The following is a 23,030-nucleotide window of genomic DNA, read 5'->3' as shown; positions in this document are numbered from 1 at the left end:
CTGTGGAGGATACGATCAACTTTGTTTTCTTGTCGTTTCTTTGTGTTGTGTGGCTCAGTCTTGTTTCATTATTTTTCTTTGTGTTGGTGAGGGCCTCCGCAATTAAGGTCATCATCTTTTTGTCTTGGCCACAGACACTTTATCCTTTTATATTGACTTCGAAATATAGAGGGTTTAATTTACAAGTAGAGTAAGTTGTGTTCACAATTTGATATTTTGTCATTTTATTAGTTGATTTGTTCTTTTTACCTATTAATTTACTCATCATTATTGCAAGTAAGTACTGGGTACAGTGGGTAGGTAGTAGTTAGTTGACACCCACTTTCCAGTATTTGTACCCATTAGTCATTACTTCCACAACACCACACACTCTGCGTTCTAATAATTGCATCCATCCAATTACTTCCACAACACCACACCTTCTCGATCTCTTCATATTCTGATTTGCCTCTTTGAGTTTAACATCCATTTGCTGCCGCTCTATTTGATCTGCCTTTCACTTTGGTTGGTGATCAAGAAACATATACCCATCTGCTGCTGAGACCCAACAATATATAAGCTGGTACTTTTGATTTCTTTCCTGTCCTTAGTCTTTTTTTTTTTTTTATTATATTTATTTATATGGTTATTCTTGCATATATAAAGAAAGTATTGATTAAATATATTCTGCGCACATCCAGTTCCTCAATCTGTTTTGATATATTGATTAACAAAATTTGAAATATATAGCAAATTTACTAGCGTCTGATAGTCTTTAAAAACAAACTAACAAAATCTCTCTTGAAATAAAATGATATATGATTCTATATATGGTAGCCAAAAAATTATGTTGCACCTAACATGTCTTTTTTTCCTGGCAAAAATGATAAGTACGTAGGTGCTTCTTGCTAAACCCAATCAGAGCCCTTCAATTTGGATTTATTGATAAACCCAATCACATCGATCGTCATCTGAACTTCCATGTAAGTACTTCTTATAACTGAACATCCATTTCATTTTACTTAATAAAATGTCCCTTAATTACCAAACCAAAAACAAAAATTATGTTTACTATCAATGAGACGATAACATTTGCATTATTTGGTAGCCAAAAAATTATGTTGCATCTAACAGGTCCTTTTTTCCTGGCAAAAATGATAGGTAGGTGCTTCTTGCTAAACCCAATCAGAGCCCTTCAATTTGGATTTATTGATAAAACACAATCACAGTTCGTTCGTCATCTGAACTTCCATGTAAGTGCTTCTTATAACTGGACATCCATTTCATTTTACTTAATTAAATGTCCCTTAATTACCGAACCAAAAACAAAAAAGGTCCATTGATTTTAACTATTAAATTTCAAAAACTTTTTAGTTTAGATACCAAAATTAAATAGTTTTTTAGATTAGATACTAGTTGAATAGTCAAACCTAACAGTTCTATATTTACTTGCTATGCCCTTGTGAAAAAGCACAAATCTACCCTTCCCTTATCAGTAACATGATTGACCTCTGGCCAACCTCCGGCCACCGTCTTCCGGTTGTCCTCCGATCAACCTCCGATCGACCTCCAGCCACTGTCTTCCGGCAACCTCCGGCCAAGCTATTCTCAATACACAAGAAAGATAAATTAACATTTGACATAAAGGGGATTCGAACCCCTCTTGAATAAGAGGAATGCAACTTCTCCCACCACTATTCTAGGTCAAAATTATTGCTTTAAGCCTAATTCATACTATATTGTCATATATTTTTTTAAAAAATAATTAATTCAATTAGTCACAACTAAATCTAAACTTGAATTGTGACTATCACAATTAAGTTGTGATTGTCTTTAGATATAGTTATAGCACGTGAGAACTCAGGAGGCATTGGCTCACTTGAAACAAATGTCACTGTAAATAAAATTGCACCAAACATTCTCAAAATGAAAAAAAGTTTCCAACTGCATGAACCAATTAATATTAGGTAAGAAGCTGTGACTGAGCTCCACAATTTCAAAATAATTAAAACTCTAATGCAGAAACCACAACAACAGAACAATCACATACATAATGAGAAATAAAAATAAAATTAAATACAAAAAAAAATAATAATAATAAAATAAAAAACAGAGCCGAGCCTAAACTCCAAAATTAAACAATATACAAAACTTGAAGCACGAAGATTAGGATTACTGAACTTAAGCACGAAGTGCTCCGCCGACGCTATTTGTCGTTCACTGTTGTTAGGCTAGGCTCCTCCAGTGGCACTGAGGTTTGATGCAATTGGATCTCCAAACGGTGCGAGAGAGAGAGAGAGAGAGAGAGAGAGAGAGAGAGAAGATTAATACAGATTTGTCTTGGAGTGTTGTTTGGATAACAAGAAATTTGCAGGAATTGGAAAATAAACTATAATTGGCTAAGAAATTCAAAGAAACATAAGCATATTACTAGAAATTGAAAGAATTGTGAAACTAGACGAAATTGATGCAAATTGCCAAGAAATTGAAGCAAATCTTCAAGAGGATCGTTTTGTTTGCGTCATTTGGGTTTAGGGATTCGTTTATTTCCACACTCAAATATGATTAGCAGCTAAAATGAAGCCATATATGGGCCAAGGACAAAAAAGGAAAATAAAAGAAGTCCAAAAGAAACAGGTCAAGCTGAGAAGTAGTTTTGGTACATAATCTAAAAGGTTTTATGAAAGTTAGTAGCTCATCTAAAAAACTATTGGTTCTTACTGCTTTTCTAAAATATTATTAGAATTAGGTATTTAATTCTAATTTTCTAAAACAAAAATTATGTTTACTATCAATGAGACAATAACATTTGCATTAAGTTGATTTTGTATTATTTATGCAATTTGGGATATTAATTTGGTTGTTGGTTTGGACAAAAACCTTTTAACATGATGTGTAATTGCGCATATATTCCATTGGTATGCATATGAAAATGGCATAAATCAACTTAATACTAAGAAAATACAGCAACACAATATAGTACTCATTCAGCAGGAAGATAGGAAGATGTTACCAAGCGTATGGTCACACAGTGTCTTGCCGAAACCAACAAATGTTTTTATCATGAAAAGTAATTAAAGTACAATGTATATTTCCTTAACCAACTCGGCGAAATATGGCCGAAGCTCAAGGAAATGACGGGCATATGTTTACACCCTATTTTGGCAGTGGGCCATGTTCCATGGCTAAGCCCAAGGAAAGTCAATTTCAGCCTATAATATGCTAAGACCAGTTGCTATTCGAAGTTGAAGCCCAGGCTCACGGCAAGGTTTCAGGAAGTAAGCCCATTTGACCGAAGCCCAAGTTAAGAAAAAGGAAAGTCTTCTCTGTCGAGTTCTCCTTGGCAGAATAAGATTTCTAAGTTACGTAAGTCTTGGGCGTGAAGTAAGGAGGAGTCCAAATGCAATAAGGAAAGGGTTTCCAAGACTCTAAGGGAGATTGACCACTATATAAACAAGGTTTTGAAGCAAAAATTCGCTCTCTCCAACACATTCAACAATCAATCAACACAGCCAACAATTTTTCAACCAATTTCCAGATTTCAAGCATCTTTGCATTCTTCAAGTTCACAAGCTCTCGAGTTCTTTTTTTTCTTTGTTTAGATCTGCTAGAGTTTACCTTATTCCTTAGTATCGATATTGTTTAGGTTTTTATTCCTAGATTCATGTTTGCGCCATGAGATTTGTCATTAGAACTACAATTGTTACTCATTTCCATAATAATCAAGTTATTTACACCTTCTTCATTAAAATTCACTATTTTTTTGTTCACCCAGTCATTCAAGATACAATTGCTCGTACTTACGAATTCGAGCATAGAGTCATTGAAACCAACGATAACTAAAGTCCTTGAGGATCAAGGCAATTCGAACTTAGGTGAGATTCTTGTTCCCTGTCTCACTGTGCAGTTGTTTGATTAGAATTAGGCATCTCAGCGCAACACAACAGTTCAACTAGCACATAATGTTCTGTAGACTGGCTATCATGACTGTACAGTGGCAAGCCTGCAATTTTAATTAAGGACTGCAGTATTCTTGTCAAGGATCTCGACAATTTATGCCGTGATTTTTTAGGCTAACAATTACACATAAAACTCTTATGCATTGTTGACACTTACAAAAGAACCAACATTACAAGGTGACCACAATATCAAACCTAGTACACCCACACCCACAACCATTCACCATTTCACATATACCCACAATGTCAAATATAAACTTTATTTATATTAAAGCTAACCCAGTGGGGTTTTAAGTTTACACAAGACACTCGTACTAATTAAAAAATAAACCTAAAAATGGATGGTTCTGATCATTGAATTCGTCGTTTTGTGGTGAGCGGGTGGTTAGGTGAGTGGGGAATTTGGCCCGCTCACCTAACCACCTAGCAACGAATTTCAATGATCCGAACCGTCCATATTTTAGGAAATCAACCGCCCTCGCAAAAAATCAGCCAAATTGGAAACTGTTTAGCCAGTGTATTACTGTCATCATCATTTCAACCTTATCTGGTGAACTGTAATTGTCCGCAAAGTTTGGAGGACCAAACAATTATCAATTTGGTTGATTTTTTATAGGGGGCGACCCTTAAGGATGGACTTAAAAAATGGACGGTCCCGATCATTAAATTCCCCGCTCTATGGTGAGCAGGGAATTCCCCGTTCACCTAACCACCTAGCAACGAATTTCAATGATCGGAACCGTCCATATTTTAGGGCATCATTCAAAGATTACCCATGCAAAAAATCAGCCAAATCAACCGTCCATATTTTAGGGCATCATTCAAAAATCACCTATGCAAAAAATCAGTCAAATCGGAAACTATTTAACCAATATATTATTGTCATCATCATTTCAACCTTATCTGATGAACTGTATTTGTCCGCAAAGTTTGTAGGACAAACCAATTATCGATTTAGCTGATTGTTTATAGGGATGACTCATAAAGATGGACCTAAAAAAGGGATGGTCCCGATCATTGATTACCGCGCTCTGTGGTGAGCGGGTGGCCATGCATGGTTAGGTGAGCGAGTGGTTAGGTGAGTGGGGAATTCCCCGCTCTATAGTGAGCGAGTGATCATTATTGTTAAACATCATATCGAAATATGATATTTAAGATATATTTACAAAAATACCAACCCAAAATATATCTAGTAGATGTTTAGAGTATTTACAGAACTACTACATAGACTTGACAAAATTAATTAAACGACAACATGGGAGTCAACAAAACATTACAAAGGAAAACCTACCATATGCCAAACAAGAACTAGTGCCACGCCTCCTTGATCAGTCGAGATCGTCAACTGGAAGATAATCTGCACTCAAAAGAAAGAGTAAAGTAGTAACGCAAATATATAAGGTCAATGGAAAACAATTAAAGGTGATCATACAAAAACAAACACCAATAACCAATCCAATTATCCAGTTGAAACCCACAATGCATGCTCATACAACTTTCATAGAATAATAACTATGAAAACAGTTCGGAAGCTTTCAAGTTAAAATCACAATGGAATCCAAAGTTCAAGAAAACATCACTTGATGATCGATCCCACAAAAATGGATAAACTACCTCTACAAATCAATAAGGGAGCGACAACATCCATTTCTGATTTGTATCACCTAGACTAACTGCCCGTACGTACAATTGCCTTTAGAGGTTTAGGGGATCGATGTTGGAAATTATGGACTACGTGATTAAAGAAAAATAAATGTAACAAATAAATACAGGGTAAATTCAAAATTTTCTTTTCTCGAATCAAAACCAAATAATCAAGACCTAATCATAGCGTGCATGAATTTATAAATAAAATCAGAGAAATAAAAGAATATCTTCTTTTGTTCCTCGATTGAGGTATGTTTATTCATGGTGGCTTCAGTTCTCTATCAGAGGACTGGATTATAAAAAGGGCAATGCTAGCTAGAGTGTCCTAATCTTTTGCCATTTTTTGTGCCCTAAGGGGGAGTGGAACGGTGAAGAAGAAGAGATGGTTTTTTTTTTCCTCCGTTTGATTTTTTTTAAGGAAAAGACAAGTGTAAGTATATTATTGGCACATATCAATTGGGTGACATAGAGGTACACTCCAGAATTGACCCAAGTATTATCAAAATTTATATGAAAACACTCTAAAATGAATTGGAAAGTATCTCAACAAAATTAGAAAAGAAAATTTTTAAGAGAAAACCCAAAAAGAGAAAACTGGATTAATATAATATATGTTATGTTATTATCAAATGGCCGGCCCTAAGATGGAGAAGTGCAACCACTAAAATGATTGCCAAAAGGACTAAAGGTATTATCGATGTGTTGCAACTTTTAAATTTACAAATGTTTTAATTAATTTCACATTGAATTAAGTTTTCAAATAGGTCCATTGATTTTAACTATTAAACTTCAATAATTTTTTAGACTAGGTACAAAAATTAAATACCATTTAAGATTATATATTAATTGAAGAGTCAAACCTTAATGAAATTAAAAAGCCTTCAACAATTCTGTATTTACATGCTATGCCATTGTGAAAAGTACAAATCTACCCTTCGCTCATCAGCAACATGAATGACCCCCAACCACTGTTTTCCGACCGACCTCCGGCCACCATCTTCTGGCTGACCTCAAGCTACAATCTTTCGGCTGACCTTTGGCCATCCGGCCAAGCTCTACTCATTACACAAAAATTTAAATTAACATTTGACATGGAGGGGATTTAAACCCCTCTCATTCAAGAGGAATGAAATATCTCCCACCACCACACTAAGTTAACTACTATGTAAGAGTATTGCCTTAACCTAATTTATACTATACTATTGTATATTTTTTTAAAAAAATAATTAATCTAATTAGTCAACTAAATCTAAAGTTGTGACTGTCTTTAGATTTAGTTGTGTGTCTTTAGATTTAGTTGTGACTGATTTAAGATGTGACTATCTCACAACTAAATCTAAAGTGTGACTGATTTAGTTGTGAATGATATTCATAACTAAAAAATCCCTAAATTCTAACATGAAAACTAAAGACAAAGCACCTAAAGCACCCCCAAAATTCATACAACAACCAATTAACAAAATTTGAAGTTGTGAATGATATTCATAAAAAAAATAAGTTTAACATAAAACACCTAAATGTTTAATTAACATAAAAAGGAAATTTGCATTAAACGTATACCCTATTAAGGAGGAAATTAAACATGTGACTGTTAAACAGAAATAATTTGAAATTCATCTCTATCTTTGCTTCCATTTAGAAGATACCATCTTAAATCTAAGTTCTGACTATGAGACAGTCACAACTTTAGATTTAGTTGTGATTGACAGTTTCACAACATAATTAAGAGACTACTTTAAGGTAGAAAGACATTCTATTCTTAGAGACAACTTCAGCCTAATTTTTTTTTTTTATGTACCCTTCAAATAGGTGGAGGAACTATAGCCGAGCGCCAAAAGAAGTGCTCGGTTGTTATAAAAAAGTCACTGCCGAGTGCTTGGACCATTAGCCAACATCATAACCCAACCCTATATCCCTAAATTAAACAAAAACAAAATCATTAGAAGGACTACTATAATAAGAGAGTTTTTTTTAGAAATCTGCAATTACATATGCATAAAGAGTCATGTATTTGGCTTCCAATTCACACACAAAGGATTCAAATAGAAAAAACAGAAAAACAAAAACAAAAACTAATCAAACGGATTAATACAGAACATCTAAAAATAATAAAAAATTAACTGTGACTGTCACAATTTAGTTGTGACTGTATGGTAGTCACAATTGCATCTGAAATTGTGACTATCTTACAGTCATAACTAAATCTAAAGTATGACTGATATTGAAAGAGATAAGTTTAGGTTCCCAAAAGATAGACGCTAATGTCCTAAACTCCAACATAAAAACTATAGAAAGTGAACATAAACCACCCCCAAAACTCATATAACAACCAATTAAAAAAATTTGAAGTTGTGACTAAGATTCAGAAAAATAAGCTTAACATAAAACACCTTAATGTTTAGCATAAAAACTAACATAAACGGGGATTTTGCATTAACAAATACATTAAATATATACACTTTAAGACGGAAATTTAACCTGTGACTATCAAGCAGAAACAACATGAAATTCGTCTTATAAGCTATGTCCCAAACTAAGAGTTGTGTAGTTAATTCGATTTGTGTAGTATTATTAAATTTTCAAATTTAATAAACTAAGACTCACTAAATAGCCCTGCAAAAGTATACAATATATGTAGAAAGAAAACTAAGTTTTCTGTTATGTAACTTCAGAAGTATTTAGTATACTTAAACCCAAGGGGACAAGTTTAGCCTGGTCAACTGCAGGCACACATTTGCTGTCCCAAAGATAGTAAATCACAGAGAAACTTAAAATTTCAAGAAAAAAGTATATAATTCAGAAAATTTTGCTTGGCCTTTACCTTTTACTTACACAGCAGCCAAATTGGAAATCGACTCACACTCTAAAGTAGACTATCACAAGTGTATGGAAATGCATCATATTTGACACGAAATTCATGAACTATAGCATCATTCTATACCTCAAAAGAACAATCCTCTTGTGGATATAACATAATATACTTCCTTTGTTACTTACAAACAAAGACCAATTCCTAATTCACAAGCCTACACACATCTCTGCAATATGTACAATTGTATAGGATCATACAAATCTCCTAGAATTTGTATCAAGTGAAACTAAATCATAACCAAAATTATACCAATTAAAGAAATTCAACCATGATCACCTTTAGGCCCTTTGAATAATGATCATCACCTAACATTAACATTAGGTAATTAAGTAGTTACTAAAATCACATTTCTAGTAATGCCTAAAATCATGAATAGAAACTATGACTGAACTCCACAAAAAATTTAAAACTTTAATGCAGAAACCACAACAACAGAACAATCACAAACATAAAGAGAAATAAAAATCAAATCAAATACAAAACAAGAAAAAGCAAAAACATAGCCAAGCCTAAACTCCAAAATTAAACAATATACAAAACTTGAAACTGAAACACACAAATTACTCAAAGAGAAAAAAATCCAAAGATCAAACCCTAAGAAAATTAATAAAAGAAATTCATAAGCAACATAAATCAAAAAGATATTCAACATCGCAGTATATGAACAAAAAATTTAGATCAAACTCAAGATCAAGATTACCAAACCAACACCAATTCCCTAATCTGACGATCTCCTCCACACCAACACCAAAACCCCAATCACTAGCGCAATCAAAGTCGTCTCGATTACCACCACCGTGTTCGTCACCAAGCCGCTGAACGAAACCCAACGCCAACTCATCTGCACCAAATCTCTCTCTCTCTCTCTCTCTCTTAGCTCCGTGAAGTGAATAGCTTGGTGCAAAGCTACGGAGCTATGGAGCTATGGAGCTCTCTCTGTCTCTCTCTGGGATTCAATAGCGTCATAGCGAGGTTGGTGAACGAGATTGAGAAATGATACAACCCAATTTAAAAGAGTTGGCAATTTCGTCAGAATCATTTTAACAAACTTCAACTTTCATTAGACATGGGCCAAAGGGTAAATCTGTCAATAATAAGGCTCAAAAGAACAGGCTATTAGTTTGTGACCTATTCTGAAAATTAATTCTATTAATTAGTAGCCCAACCTAAAAATTATATGGTCTTACTGGTTTTCTAAAAAATTATTGGTATTAGGTATTTAACCCAAAATTTCTATTTTCAAATTGGATTATAATTAAGTTTGTAACTTGTCATTCAACCAAATGAAGGTAATTCAAACTCTCGATCATAAAAAAAAATAAAAACTCTCAATCATGGGTTCGTTCTATTAGGGTTGTCACACCCCCACACTCGTAAGGCTGAAGGAGTGATTAGCTTAGACGTAAACCTTAAAAGTATGGTAATTAATTGTAAACCCAATTAAAAGCAATTTATTCTTTTTATGGTTACCAAAAAGTAAAATTTTGTTTAAGCAGAAATCCTCCCAAATTATGAACTAACAAAAAATCCCTAAATCAAACGAAAATCAGAAAATCCTAACAAAAACCTAATGCGAAAACCGCTTATTTAGGAGAAAAAGAAATAATAGCATTTAAAATACTATGGGACCATGAACCATTGGAAAGGTGGCTGCCAAGTCTTTTAAGTTTCAGCATCTTCGTCACTACCTAAAACCATAATGAACTACTAATGAGATAAACTCAGTAAGTAGCCCTCAACTTAAACAAACAATACAACAATATACATATAGGGTTTTCATGCATGTGTATGGAAAGCACTTCATAACAAAAGAGCATTCGAAAACTTACTTAGAGTCCATTAGGTACCATCGTGCTAGTCCTTAACTTACATAGAAGGGAGCCTTAAGTCACCTGTCGGCGACACCCACACAAGCGGGCCTTAAAACTTATCAATTTTATGAACTTATTATAATACTCCCAACACAAATAACCAGCACATAGTACCCAAAGATTTCATAATCATGGACACACATAACATTTCTTACATATATACATACATACAAATTTTAAATCCATCATGGTTCCATATACAAGAGGGTACTTACCTGAATACAAAAGCAAGATCACACAACCAATATGAGTAAGCCCTAGCCCAAGTCCTTATCCTTCTCAAAGACGAAGCCCTATCTCGGTAGCGCAAAATCTTAATGTTTGTTCTTGAAAGGAAAACCAATCCGAAAGTCACTATATCCTTGAAAACCCTAACTTTGAGCCACCTTCTCCTTCTCTCTCACCCTCTCTCTCTATTTCTCTGATTTCCAACGTGAAATGCTAGGGTTTTCTGATTGTCCTCCTTTTAAAACATATTATCACTTATAATTCCTTTTTTTTTTATAAGAAAAATAAACATCTTTATCCTACCTAAACTCCTCCTACTTATCACAACAAGCCCTTAGCCTATCTTATCTAAATAACACAACAAATAAAAGAAACATAAAAAATAAACAATATCTTAGTTTCGGATATTACAAGGGCTCATTTGGAAACCTGGATTTCATGGGGTGGATTTGGATTTGGAATCCTCAAATCCAAATCCTCATGTTTGGATTCAATTTAGAATGATTCACAGGCCGGTCCAATTTTCTCTCCTCTCTTAAACTAATACCTTAGTGCTTTTTTATTTTGTACTAAGGTCCAAAAATATTGTCCAGATGTTTTTATATTCAAAAATGTCTAATATTATCCTTGTATTATCATAATATTATCCTAGTTTAATATTATCTTAATATTATAATATTATAATATCCTAATATTATCATATTATCCTAAAATTAATTTTGGGATTTAAATTATATAAATCTAATAAAAATGCATTAGCCCACAAAATAGAAAATGATCAAACAAGGAAAAAAAATTCTTTATGGGTACATTTCAATTGTACCAATCGATCAATGATTTGTCAGTGTTTATTTTATGGTTTAGCTCTGAGATTTTGGGCGAGCGAAACCCTAACATAACGCCTCCACCAAGCTCATTCTATACCCTAGGAGGGGATGAGGTAAAAAGATGGGGATTTACCCTCAAAACTCGGGAAATGAACCAACATGGCCGAGAGATCGGCGACAGAAACCGAGCATTCGAATCAGGTGCGCATGTTCGTTGGTGTGCACCTAATCCAATATATATATATACCAACCCATGTATTGGTACAATTGAAATGTACCTATATATATATATATATATATATAAACCTAAGTATTGGTACAATTGAAATGTACTTATATATACTTTTTTTTCTTACTTGTTTGATTATTTTCGATTTTGTGGGTTAATGCATTTTTTTTATATTTGTATAATTTAAACGGATATTATCTTTTATTATTTTAAATTATAAAACATAAAAACTAGATAATCTTGAATGTTTTAATTAAAAATGTAAAATTAAAAATGTTGTAATGGATATTATTTTTCATAATTTTTAAAATTAATTCATATTAATTATCTTAATTTTAAAAGATAATATAAGTCAAAATTTTTAAAAAGTCCATTTTTGGGACCATATCCTTAAAAATTGGATTTAAGTACAAATCTAAATTCTTATATGGTTTTAGTCTGAATGACCTCCAAAATTGGACCTATTTCCAATTAACTCTTCAATTTAAAGAATGAATTTAGATTTGGCCCAAATCCATGGATTTCAAATACCTTCTCAAACTATGTATTTTAAATCCCATCACCCCACACACTCTCTCTCTCTCTCTCTCTCTCTCTCTCTCTCTCTCATCTCCTGCCACCATCCTCGGTGACTTTTCAACAACCACCGCCGGCTAACTTTTCCAGCGCCCCCTTCGTTCAATTTTTTCGGCAACCCCTCCGGCCAACTTTCCAATGACCACCGCCGACCAACTTTCCGGCGACCCTCTAGCTAAATTTCTAGCGACCCTCCGGCCAACTTTTCAGGCAACCACCGCCATCCAATTTTTCCGGCGACCTCTTCCGGTCACTTTTCCGGCCAATATATATATTTATCATTATTGCAATATATATAAAAATAAAAAATTCTTAAATTGAAATCCTCATATTTCATTTTTTATCCAAACAATAGGATTTGAAATCCAAATGGGCCCTTAAATTTTTTATGAGCACTCTTAATTTAGACATGGCATAACTCAAGTGTCTCTCTTAAAACTGCCAAAAAAATGTTTATAAAAAATAAAAATAAAAAAACTGCCTAAAATTGATAATAAAAAATAACCAAAATCTTTCTAAAAATAAAATGATCTATGATTCTCTATGCTACCCAAAAAAATGTGACACCTAACAGGTGCTTTTTATCATGGCAAAAAAATGTTATTCAGGTGCTAAATTAAGGAATTCTTGGCATTCATTCCTTCAATTTGGATTTACTAGGCAATCAGTTCAGATCCAACGTCCTGTCATTTGAACTTCCACGTAAGTGCTTCTTGCAACTGGAAATCCATTTCATAATTTTATTTTGTTTAATGTGCATATGTATGTATCAATGAGACAAGATCTGCCACTGCTCTTCCCCCCACCTAACTGCTAGTTTCATTTTGTGCAGTTCTGACTACTCTTGATCCATATTACTCAAGAAACTATGGCAGAGGCTGTTCTTGGGGCATTCCTTGGGGTGCTGCTCGACAGAATGGCGTCTCGCGAGACCCTGAACTACCTTGGAAGCTTAAAGGGTGTCACCCAAAAGTTGAACAAATGGAGTACCACATTGTCTGCAATTCGAGCTGTGCTCAATGATGCAGAGGAGAGACAACTTACGAGCGAAAGCGAGAATGACAGAAAGTCAGTGAAACATTGGCTAGATGATCTCACGGACTTGGCATATAATGTGGAAGACGTATTGAACAAGTTTTCTACGGAGATGTTGCGACGCCAGGTAAATGAACAACATTCAGCTACCACAAGTAAGATATTGAGACCATTTTCAAAGATTAAATTCAACAGAAAAATGAATTCAGAAATAAACAAGATTAGTGAGCAATTGCAAGAGATATCTCAACGGAAAGACCAACTTCGTTTAAATGATGTTCGGGCGTCACCTACTATGGGAGGGGAAAGGCCACCAAGTTCAAGCGTGTTAGGTGGATCACCTGTGGTAGGAAGAGAAGATGATAAAGTGAAGATTGTTGAATTTCTATCAAGTGATCATGAGCACAGTACTGCCAAATTTCAGGTAGCTGCCATTGTTGGCATGCCTGGAGTTGGGAAGACAACACTTGCTCAATTTGTATTCAACCACAACAGTGATGCCATTAAACAGTTCAATCTTAAGGTATGGGTATCTGTGTCTGATGACTTCAACCTTATGAGGGTAACAAAGGCAATTCTTGAATCGGTCACTTCCCAACACTGTAATTTGGAGGAGTTCAGTAAAATTCAGGATGTTCTGCGTGAAGAATTAAGAGCTAAAAAGTTTCTAATTGTTTTAGATGATGTTTGGAACAAAGTTGACTATGATCTATATGATCTATGGACAAGACTTCAATCCCCTTTTAGTGTTGGAGCACTAGGAAGTAAGATAATTGTGACCACACGTGAAAAAATTGTTGCACAACTGATGGGAGCCACTAAACTTCATAATTTGGAGTGTGTATCAGATGATCATTGTTGGGAAATATTTGAGCAACATGCAAACATGAACAATTACAATGGCAGACCACACAATTTGGAGCTATTACGGAAGAAAATTGTTTCAAAATGCAGTGGACTTCCTTTGGCTGCAAAGACTCTTGGTGGTCTTCTACGTTGTAGAGAAGTAAGCAAATGGGAAGAAATATTAGACAACAAACTATGGGATCTATCAGAGAATAGCGATATTCCCAAGGTGTTAAAGTTGAGCTATCACTATCTCCCTTCAAATTTGAAACAGTGCTTTGCCTATTGCTCAATACTTCCAAATGACTATGAATTTGGGGGGAAACAATTGATTCTTCTGTGGATGGCAGAGGGTTTGATTCAACCAAAAGACAATAAACAGATGGAGGATTTAGGTTGTGATTATTTTGGGGAGCTATTCTCTAGGTCATTATTTCAAAAATCAAGCAACAACAATTCAAAGTATGTAATGCATGACCTCGTAGGTGATTTGGCCAGGTGGGCTGCAGGACAATTTTGTTTCAGATTGGAGGATAAGCAGGATGATGACTCAAAATTTAGAAAGGCACGCCATTCGTCGTACATTTGTGGTCAATTTGATGGGGTTAAAAAATTTGAAGCCTTGTTTGAAGTTAAACGTTTGCGGACATTCCTACCACTTTCACTTTCGTATGACTCTTGGAATTATCTAGCTCGTAAGGTTACTTTTGACTTATTGCCAAAATTGCAATACTTACGAGTGCTCTCTTTGAATGGCTATGAAATAACTGAGCTGCCAAATTCAATTGGTAAGTTGAAGTATCTACGATATCTTGATCTTTCTGACACAGAAATAACAAGCTTGCCTGAATCAATAAGTACTCTTTACAACTTACAGACATTGATATTGGAAGGTTGTTCTAAATTGAAGGCACTACCGACAAACATGAAGAATCTAATTAATCTGCGTCATCTCAACAATTCACGTGTCCCTTCATTGGAAGGAATGCCTGCGCAACTAGGTCGATTGACGAATCTGCAATCGTTGCCTAATTATGTGGTGGGTAAAGCTAGTAAATCAGGGCTAAGAGAGATAGGGCCCTTATTGAATCTCCAGGGGATATTGTGCCTCTCAAGATTGGAGAATGTGAGTAATGGCGATGAAGCTATGAAGGCCAACTTAATTGGCAAGGAGAGACTTGAGGTCCTGCAACTAAAATGGTCTAATTCCAGAGGGACAAATGAGGTACTTGAGGTACTTGACAATTTAAAACCTCATAGAAACCTCAAAGAGCTCACCATTAATGGTTATTGTGGTCTGACATTTTCAACATGGATTGGACATACTTTCTTCTCTAATATGGTACTTGTAGAGTTAAAGAATTGTAATAGTTGTCGTTTGTTACCACCACTTGGACAATTGCCTTCTCTCAAAGAACTCCACATTGAAGGAATGGCTGCAGTGGAAAGTGTTGGTCCTGAATTTTATGGAGAGGGAAGCTCGCCTTTTGCACAATTAGAGACTCTTGAGTTTGTGGATATGCAACAATGGAAGAAGTGGTTTCCTTGCTCGCAAGATGAGGGAATTGCAGTTTTCCCTTGTCTGAAAATGCTTTCCTTAAAAAAATGTCCCAAATTGGAGGGTGGGCTACCCGAGAACCCTGTTTCCTTAATAGCAAAGCTTAAGATTGTTAACTGTGAGGAGTTGGTGGTTTCACTTGCCAACTATAGACAACTTCGTGAGTTAGACATCGACAGTTGCAAAGGGGTGGTCCAAACAGGAGCAGTTGGCTTTGAGTTACTAAAGTCCATCCGTCTTTCAAATATTTCAGAGCTGAGACTTGAAAATGATGACTTCCTGCAAGGATTGACAAAGGTTAAAGATTTGAAGATTACTGGTTGTGAGGACTTGACATCTTTGTGGAAGAATGAGGATAGATTATTGCAGCACCTTACTTCTCTTCATCGTTTGCATATTGAAGAGAATTCTTCCCTTGTTGAAAAGCTAGGAAGAGAAGCAGAGGAGTTGGTGCAATTTGGAATGGCTTCCAATCTTGAATATCTGAATTTGAAGTATTGTGAAAGTCTTTTGAAGGTACCAGAAGGGTTGCATCAGCTGATGTCTCTTCAAGAGCTTGAAATATGGGGATGCTCAAGTCTAGTTTCTTTTCTAGATGTTGGTCTGCCACCTTCTCTTAGAGTCATAAAGATTGAGATCTGCAAGTCTCTGATGTATTTTGCAAGGCACCAGATTCCTCCAAGTCTAAGAAGAATAGAGATTCGAAGGTGTGAAAATTTGAAATCATTAGTAGAAGAGGAATCAGATGGTTCTTGGTCTTCTTCTCATTGTCTTGAGCACCTGATGATAGGCAGTTGTCCATCTCTGACATCCTTATCATTCAGAGGCCAATTACCCAGGGCTCTTAAGCACCTTGGGATATGGTCTTGTAAGCAGCTGGAGTTAATAACCGATAGGTTCTCCCACGAAAACACTTGTATTGAATATATTTCAATAACGGGTTGTGAAAATCTTAAATCCTTACCGGAGGGCCTATGCCACCTCACCGGTCTTCAAAGGTTAATTATTGGTCACTGTGGAAGTCTTGTTTCCTTCCCGAGAGAGGGGTTGCCAAGAAGAGCCTCCAATCTGAAAGAGATCCACATCAACAATTGTGACAAATTGGAGGAGTTACCCGACATGCACAATCTCAACGCTCTTCAGGAATTGGGTATTGATTACCGTGAAGGAGGTTTCACTTCCTTTCCCCCCAACCTAACATCACTTGACATTTGGAGGGTCAAAAGTTGTGAGCAGCTGTTGGAGTGGGGGTTGCACAGACTCACCTCTCTTAGAGAGTTGTACATCGGAGGTGAAGATCCAGATGTGGTGTCGTTTCCACCCGAGAATAAGGAGATGCTGCTCCCCAAATCTCTCATTGAACTGCGCATCGAAGGATTCCCAAATCTTCAGTGTCTATCCATCAAGGGATTTCAATTCCTCACCTCTCTTCAATCTCTTGCAATCTGGAATTGTCCAAAGCTAGCATCCATTCCAGAGGAGGGCCTGCGTCTTTCACTTACGACACTTAGGATCGGGGAGTGTCCGCTGCTACAAAAGAAATGTGAAGCTGGTAAAGGACGATACTGGCCCAAAATAGCCCACATCCCTTACATAAATATTAGAGATTGATGAGAACCCACGCCTCATCGAGTATGTCTTATGTCATATTTTGATTTTCAGTTTTTGCTTTCAATTAAATTTTACAACACAGTATGCCGCTCTGCTGCTCTTTTTCCCTTGTGATACACTGATACCTCATCTCCCCTTATGTTTGTAATTAATTCTTTTCCTTTTGTGTGTCATATTGTGAGTAATATTTCATAAATTGAACAGATAAATTTCGGTCATCCATAGAAATCAAATTACACGTAGGAAGTGCATTTAAGCAGAACATTTTGGCCTTGCCGGATTATTGACCAGAAAGTTGACATGTTTTTTGTTTTGTTTTGTTTTTTTAAAAGTTGAGATGCTTTTAGTAGATGCTAGAAGCTCATGGCCTTGCCAGATTATTCAATTAACAAACTCACGTCTCTTCATAAAACACTCTATCATATTAGGTATAGATTAAAAGGTTCTTATATGATGATATATAAAGTAACTTAAAAGTAACTTATACGATGGGTGTAAAAACAATCGGATAAGCAGCAGAGTGTGCGTTGGACATATGGAAAAGAAAGGGTATAAGTTCACTCATAATTATTGGGCAGGGCATGAGGACAAGTTGAATCATGTACCCTTAAGATATAGAACAGTGCAAAATATTACATGGGGAGGCAAGTTTTACAGTATATTGACAAGCAGACACATAAAAGAAAATACTTTAATGAAAACAGAGCTCACCCAACTGAAATATGCATGGAAACCACGTATACAATGCAAACCACACCATTATAATCATGGAGGGAAGTTGAATATGAGATGGTTTTAAAATTTCAAAATATGCATAATACCTATAACTCAAACAGAAGAACATATATATTAGCATGTGCCTGCATTGCCTTACCAGACAGTAGAAGCAAAAAACTTGAGCTATTTAGGACAAATTAGTGTTAAGGGCAAACTAGCACTGAAACTGCTAATACATTTTTTTTTTTTTTTTCTAAACCGCTCTATGAATGTTCCCACAGATTTGAACCAACGCATAAGATTACGATGATCTTTTACATATAGCCATGCTCGAAGAAATGGAAAGAGACTATCACCCACACCCCGCTCTTCTATGTAGCTGTGAAATGCATCCCTCATCCTTTCATCAAGATCTCTGTCAATTGAAAACAATTCAACCCAAATGTGCATTAGTTTATCAGGCATAAATCAGAATACAAGATGATTTTATTTCTAAGGGCCATTAAAACAATTACAAAAAATTCAAACGAAAACATTCAGGTAACTCAAGCACATTATGGAGCATCAATGAGTGGATAAATTATTTCGAGCAATAGCATATGCATACAGTAATTAATGACTCAACACTAAAAGTATACAAAATTAAATAAAAATCAGAAGGCCTAACCTATTCATGAAATATAAAGTTAGATGATCAATTTTAATATGAAAGAAGCTGTTAGACCATATAATGCTGAAGGAAAAACCAAACTTTAGCTTGTATAACTTTTCCACAGGAACTACAATCTCATGTGACGACCTCTCCAGTCACAAAAATATAGTCATTGTTGACCTAGAGAAGCTTTCAAGATCAGAAATCGCAAGGTATTGATAAGAAAAATTCAACTATTTGGGTCAGTGAAGAACACTGAGATCAATGATTTAACCCATCCTCTTTCCTTTTCCTTTTCCTTTTCTCTGTTTTTGTCTATACCAAGTTTTAAATCAATACACAGGTTTTTAACAAATAGATATACTAGTATTCTACTTTGAAGCCAAACGTTTGCTTCTCAATTAAAACGGGAAAGAGGAGAAGAGCTTCAAAGATAGAATAATAAAGTCATTCGGCCCAGTATAGAAGCATGTTTGTTTTTCAAAAGGAAGCATTGTTTTCTAGACAAACATAAGAGGATGCCATATATAATGCCTGCTTTAGAACAACAGAACCAATCTTGAGCATGTGTACATAAGATCTAATGATATAAAAAAAATGAAAAAAGAAAAGAACGAAAAGTAACTTCCCTGGAAAGTAGTACCATCCTAGTTAACCCTCTATGGGAAGTGAAACCCTTTACTATAAATATTTGCTTATATCAAATTCCATTTATTTTAATTTTTATGTACTGCTCCAATTTGTCTTCATAGTTGACAGTCACCACATAATTGAATCCTTTCCATAAGAAAAGCTAACAAATAAGCGACTTCATGCATTTTACTTTTTAGATAGAAAATCACATCCACCCTATTTAGAAAACAAAAAAGAAAAATCCTAAGCAGTTAAGATATTCCTCTTACAAATGAAGTTTGTTACGCTCTTACATTCTGGCTCTACTTCCACTTTATGCCTAGTGCAAACATGTAAGATCAAGTAATTCAATCCACCACCACAATTCTAATCAAGGAAACAAATGGACTTGCTATCAATTTATGATTCCAACATCGAAACTTCTTTCTGATAACATGATGAGTAAGCTTATCTTGTCCACCAGTCCCGCATCGCCAGTATCATTCATTGAGACATAATCCCACTTTATCACCTGATCAATAGTGCTGATTAACAGCCCAAACACTTGTCTAACCAGAGAAAATGGTCCAAAACATGATATTAGCTATTCTCTGTTATCTAAAACTATTTACCCCCATTTGCTCTTCCCTTATAACCAAATGTAACATTGCAACCCTAAACAATTAGTGGTGTGGGGAAGGAATCGGACTCTGAACCTATCCTCATCCTAACCCATTACCCCACCCACTCAAACCACTTGGGCTAACCCCAAGGGCTTGTACTTGTTCACATTACCATATATTACTCTAAAGCATGAAACTTTCAGTATCACAAAACAACGCACAAACAGTACCAAAAAAAAATTAGCAATGAATAAATCGAAAACAAGAACAAGCACAAGACGAAGAAGAGGGCTTACTTAAAAACAGGGCCAGTATACACGGAAGGAAGCTGCGCAATCGAGCTCAAGCCATCAGCCTTGGGCCGCATGGAGACGGAGTGAATGCCTACACAGTCCGGGTACAGCCCACAAAGAAGGTTCAGAGACTCCTTCTCCCCCGACTTTGAAACGTCAACGTGTAAGAACAACTGATTGATGTCCTCGTCGCCGTCTTCTCCATAGGGAACGAAGTGCGCCATTCGCATGACGGAGACACTGATCTCCTCGTCGCCGTAGCTCCGCTTGAGCACCGGGCCGTTGCTGTCGAGCGCACCCTTGATGACGGTGAACGGCGACGGAGGGCTGATCTTGGGGGGAGGGGTCATTCGGGTGACTTCGAGGTAGTGCTCTTTGAGGGAGCGGAGGAGCACCGAGTTCACGGCGGAGAAGTCGGTGGTTGAGCGGCGGCGTGCTATCGTGTACCAATGAGAGAGTGGAGGTGATCCCATGTCAGTTAACATGGTTTCAAAGAAGTTCTTCTCTATGACTATGACTATGACTATATATATAAAGGCTTCATTGTAGCATCCTTAAAATAAAATTATTTGTAAAAAATTTCATGGTTAACTCCCATAAAGTTTTTTATATTCCAAACAGTTTATTTTTTAGACCTCTATTATTTATAAGTTATTTTTACAAAAAATTAATTAAATTAAAAATTATTTACTTATCTAACTTTGATCAACCAAATAGATGAACAATTTTTATCCTATAAAATTGTCTATTTGTTTTATCAAATTTAAATATGCAAATAATTTTTTATAAGAATGATTTATAAATAGAAATTTAAAAAATAAACGGTTTGGATTGTTAAAAAACTTCATGAAACTGGGCCTATGAGGTATCTTACAAATAAAATTATATGTAGGATCCTACAATGGAACCTTTCTGTATATATATATATATATATAGTAGTTTTGATCTTGGCTTGCTGTAATGGCTTGGCTTCGATCTTGGGTTTGGCTTGATCTTGCTGTAATTTTGATCTTGTTGTAATGGCTTGGCTTGATCTTGCTTGATCTTAATGGGATGACGGAGGAGATTGGAGAGGGTGGTCTGATGGTTTTTTGTTTTTAATTTTTTCAATATTATTTTTGTGGTCAAACATGATTCAGGCCCTGTTTGGGATTGTGGTGGAGAACCCAAAAGCTGTTGTGGATGACAATTCTCAATCATCTACAGTAGTTTTGGTGTTTGGTAAAAAAATAAAAAACTGCTTTTCTCCACAATTCTCAACTCCGCACAGCAAAAATAGAAAGCAGGTTTCTAGGTGCTTTTGAAAGCTGCCGTGACTCACAGCAATAATGAATGTTTTATTTTACCCATAATACCCTCATTGATTTCTATAATTTTTATTTGTTTATTTTAAATTAAAAAATATGTCCATTGTTAGTTATATTTTATATTGTGATAATTAATTATAATATTTTATTTATACGATTAAAATTATAATATACCTAAAAAAATAATAGGCATACTTATTTAATAATGTTGTTATTATAAAAATTAATGCTAATAAAAATTTGTAGTCAAAAATTTCAAAAATAAGTAAAAAATCATTTTATTTTTACCAAACAAATAAGTGAAATGCACTTTCAGCATCATATCTATTTTAGTAATTATACACAGTTATAACATTTTTATATTAACATTTACCAAACACTTTGATACTGTTTTTTACACTCACAGCACTTTTGAAAACATAGTTTATCAAACACTCAACTGCTTTACTTTACAGCTAACTTTACTTTACAGCTGACTTTACTTTACAGCTGTTTTACTTCACAACTATTTTTTCTCACAGTAATACCAAACTGGCCCTCAATGTCAAAACGTAATAACAAGAAAATGCATGGGGTATTTAGGACTTTTTCTGTTCAAAAAGTGTTATTTTTGCAAAGATTATTGTTGGGTGCTAAAATTGTAAATGCATCATACAAAAATGCTAGTGGTGTCTATTTATTAAAAAAAAAAAAAAAAGTAGTATATATGGATTTTTGGAGCATTGGAGATGCTCATACTTAAAGCAAGCAACTACTCTTTTATTAGTTTTTTTTTGCACTAATACCACCCAGACTATAAGGGTTGGGCACAAATACCACCCATAAAACAAATATTTACGATTAACCACCCTATACTTTCACATAGGTGATAATTTACCTCTTACTGTTACATTTTATGTTAAATTTGAAATTTTTTTCTCAAACTTCCTATTGTCCATGAAAACAATTAAAAAATAATATTTATTTTAAAAACTATTTCTAAAATATAATTATAAAAAAAAAGAAATACTCACACACAAAAATCCCACCTCACCCACCTAGCCGGCGGCGACTCTTCTTTCCGGCTCAAGCCCACAAGCCGCCGGTCATCCTCCTATTTCTCTCTCCATCGCCCTCTCTCTCTCTCTCTCTCCCTATTTTTCTCTCTCTTCCTCTCCTTCCCTCTCTTCCCCTCTCTTTTTCTTTGTCGATGCTACCATCTCTGCCCGCCAGTCACCCGCGCCAGACCTCAAAGCTCATTCCTCGACCTAGTCGCCGGTTACAGAAGTCGTCGGCCTCCAAGTAGGTTGCTCATATCTAGGCAGACGAGAGAGAGAAAGAGGAGAAATAGGAAGACAGAGAGAGAGAGAGAGAGAGAGAGAGAGAGAAGAGATACACAGGGAGCTAGCTGGGTGGGGGCTGCGACGGGGCTGGGGGGTGGGGCGGGGATAGGCTGAGGAGGAGGAGGAGGGGGAAGGGGAGGGGCTAGGGAGGGGAAAAGAGGAGCAAGAGAGGGGCTAGGTGGGGTGGTTGGCCGGAAAGAAGAGCCAACACCGGAGAAGGTGGGGTGGAGTATTTGTTATTTTTTAATTAAAAATTAAAATTGTAT

At 35.5% G+C, this 23,030-nt stretch overlaps 3 protein-coding genes across 7 annotated transcripts in view; 2 read left to right on the top strand and 1 right to left on the bottom strand.

Moving 5' to 3' along the window:
* The first annotated feature begins 873 nt into the window (after positions 1–873).
* The window catches only part of LOC147291338 (putative disease resistance RPP13-like protein 1), a 44,874-nt gene continuing 22,717 nt past the window's right edge, over positions 874–23,030 (top strand). Inside the window, exon 1 of one of the 2 annotated variants that reach the window (XM_086236929.1) lies at positions 874–962. The gene's annotated coding sequence lies outside the window, so the exon portion shown is untranslated. Of the gene's footprint in view, positions 963–1,163; positions 1,233–23,030 lie in introns of those variants that run through there. The other variant, XM_086236930.1, reaches the window with a different exon arrangement.
* Positions 914–17,469, top strand: LOC147291341 (putative disease resistance RPP13-like protein 1). 4 transcript variants are annotated; one of them, XM_086236935.1, is made up of 5 exons: positions 924–962; positions 1,141–1,232; positions 11,421–11,584; positions 12,797–12,890; positions 13,021–17,469. In XM_086236935.1, the coding sequence occupies exon 5, from the start codon at positions 13,057–13,059 to the stop codon at positions 17,236–17,238; it is 4,182 nt and encodes a 1,393-aa protein (XP_086093061.1). In that variant the 5' UTR covers positions 924–962; positions 1,141–1,232; positions 11,421–11,584; positions 12,797–12,890; positions 13,021–13,056; the 3' UTR covers positions 17,239–17,469. The 4 variants fall into 4 exon arrangements, with proteins under 4 accessions (XP_086093059.1, XP_086093061.1, XP_086093063.1 ...); XM_086236937.1 differs by having other exon boundaries at positions 930–962; positions 1,145–1,232; XM_086236933.1 differs by lacking the exon at positions 11,421–11,584 and having other exon boundaries at positions 914–962.
* On the bottom strand, positions 18,060–20,608 carry LOC147291340 (mitochondrial acidic protein MAM33-like). The gene is made up of 3 exons (XM_086235923.1): positions 20,139–20,608; positions 18,215–18,370; positions 18,060–18,138 (listed from the first exon to the last, which is right to left on the bottom strand). The coding sequence occupies exons 1-3, from the start codon at positions 20,606–20,608 to the stop codon at positions 18,060–18,062; spliced, it is 705 nt and encodes a 234-aa protein (XP_086092049.1).

The sequence above is a fragment of the Dryas octopetala genome, chromosome 3 (genome assembly GCF_963921425.1).
Source record: "Dryas octopetala chromosome 3, drDryOcto1.1, whole genome shotgun sequence".
NCBI lineage: Eukaryota > Viridiplantae > Streptophyta > Magnoliopsida > Rosales > Rosaceae > Dryas > Dryas octopetala.
The sequence above is the reverse complement of the archived record's forward strand: the minus strand, read 5'-3'. Positions and strand labels throughout refer to the sequence as shown.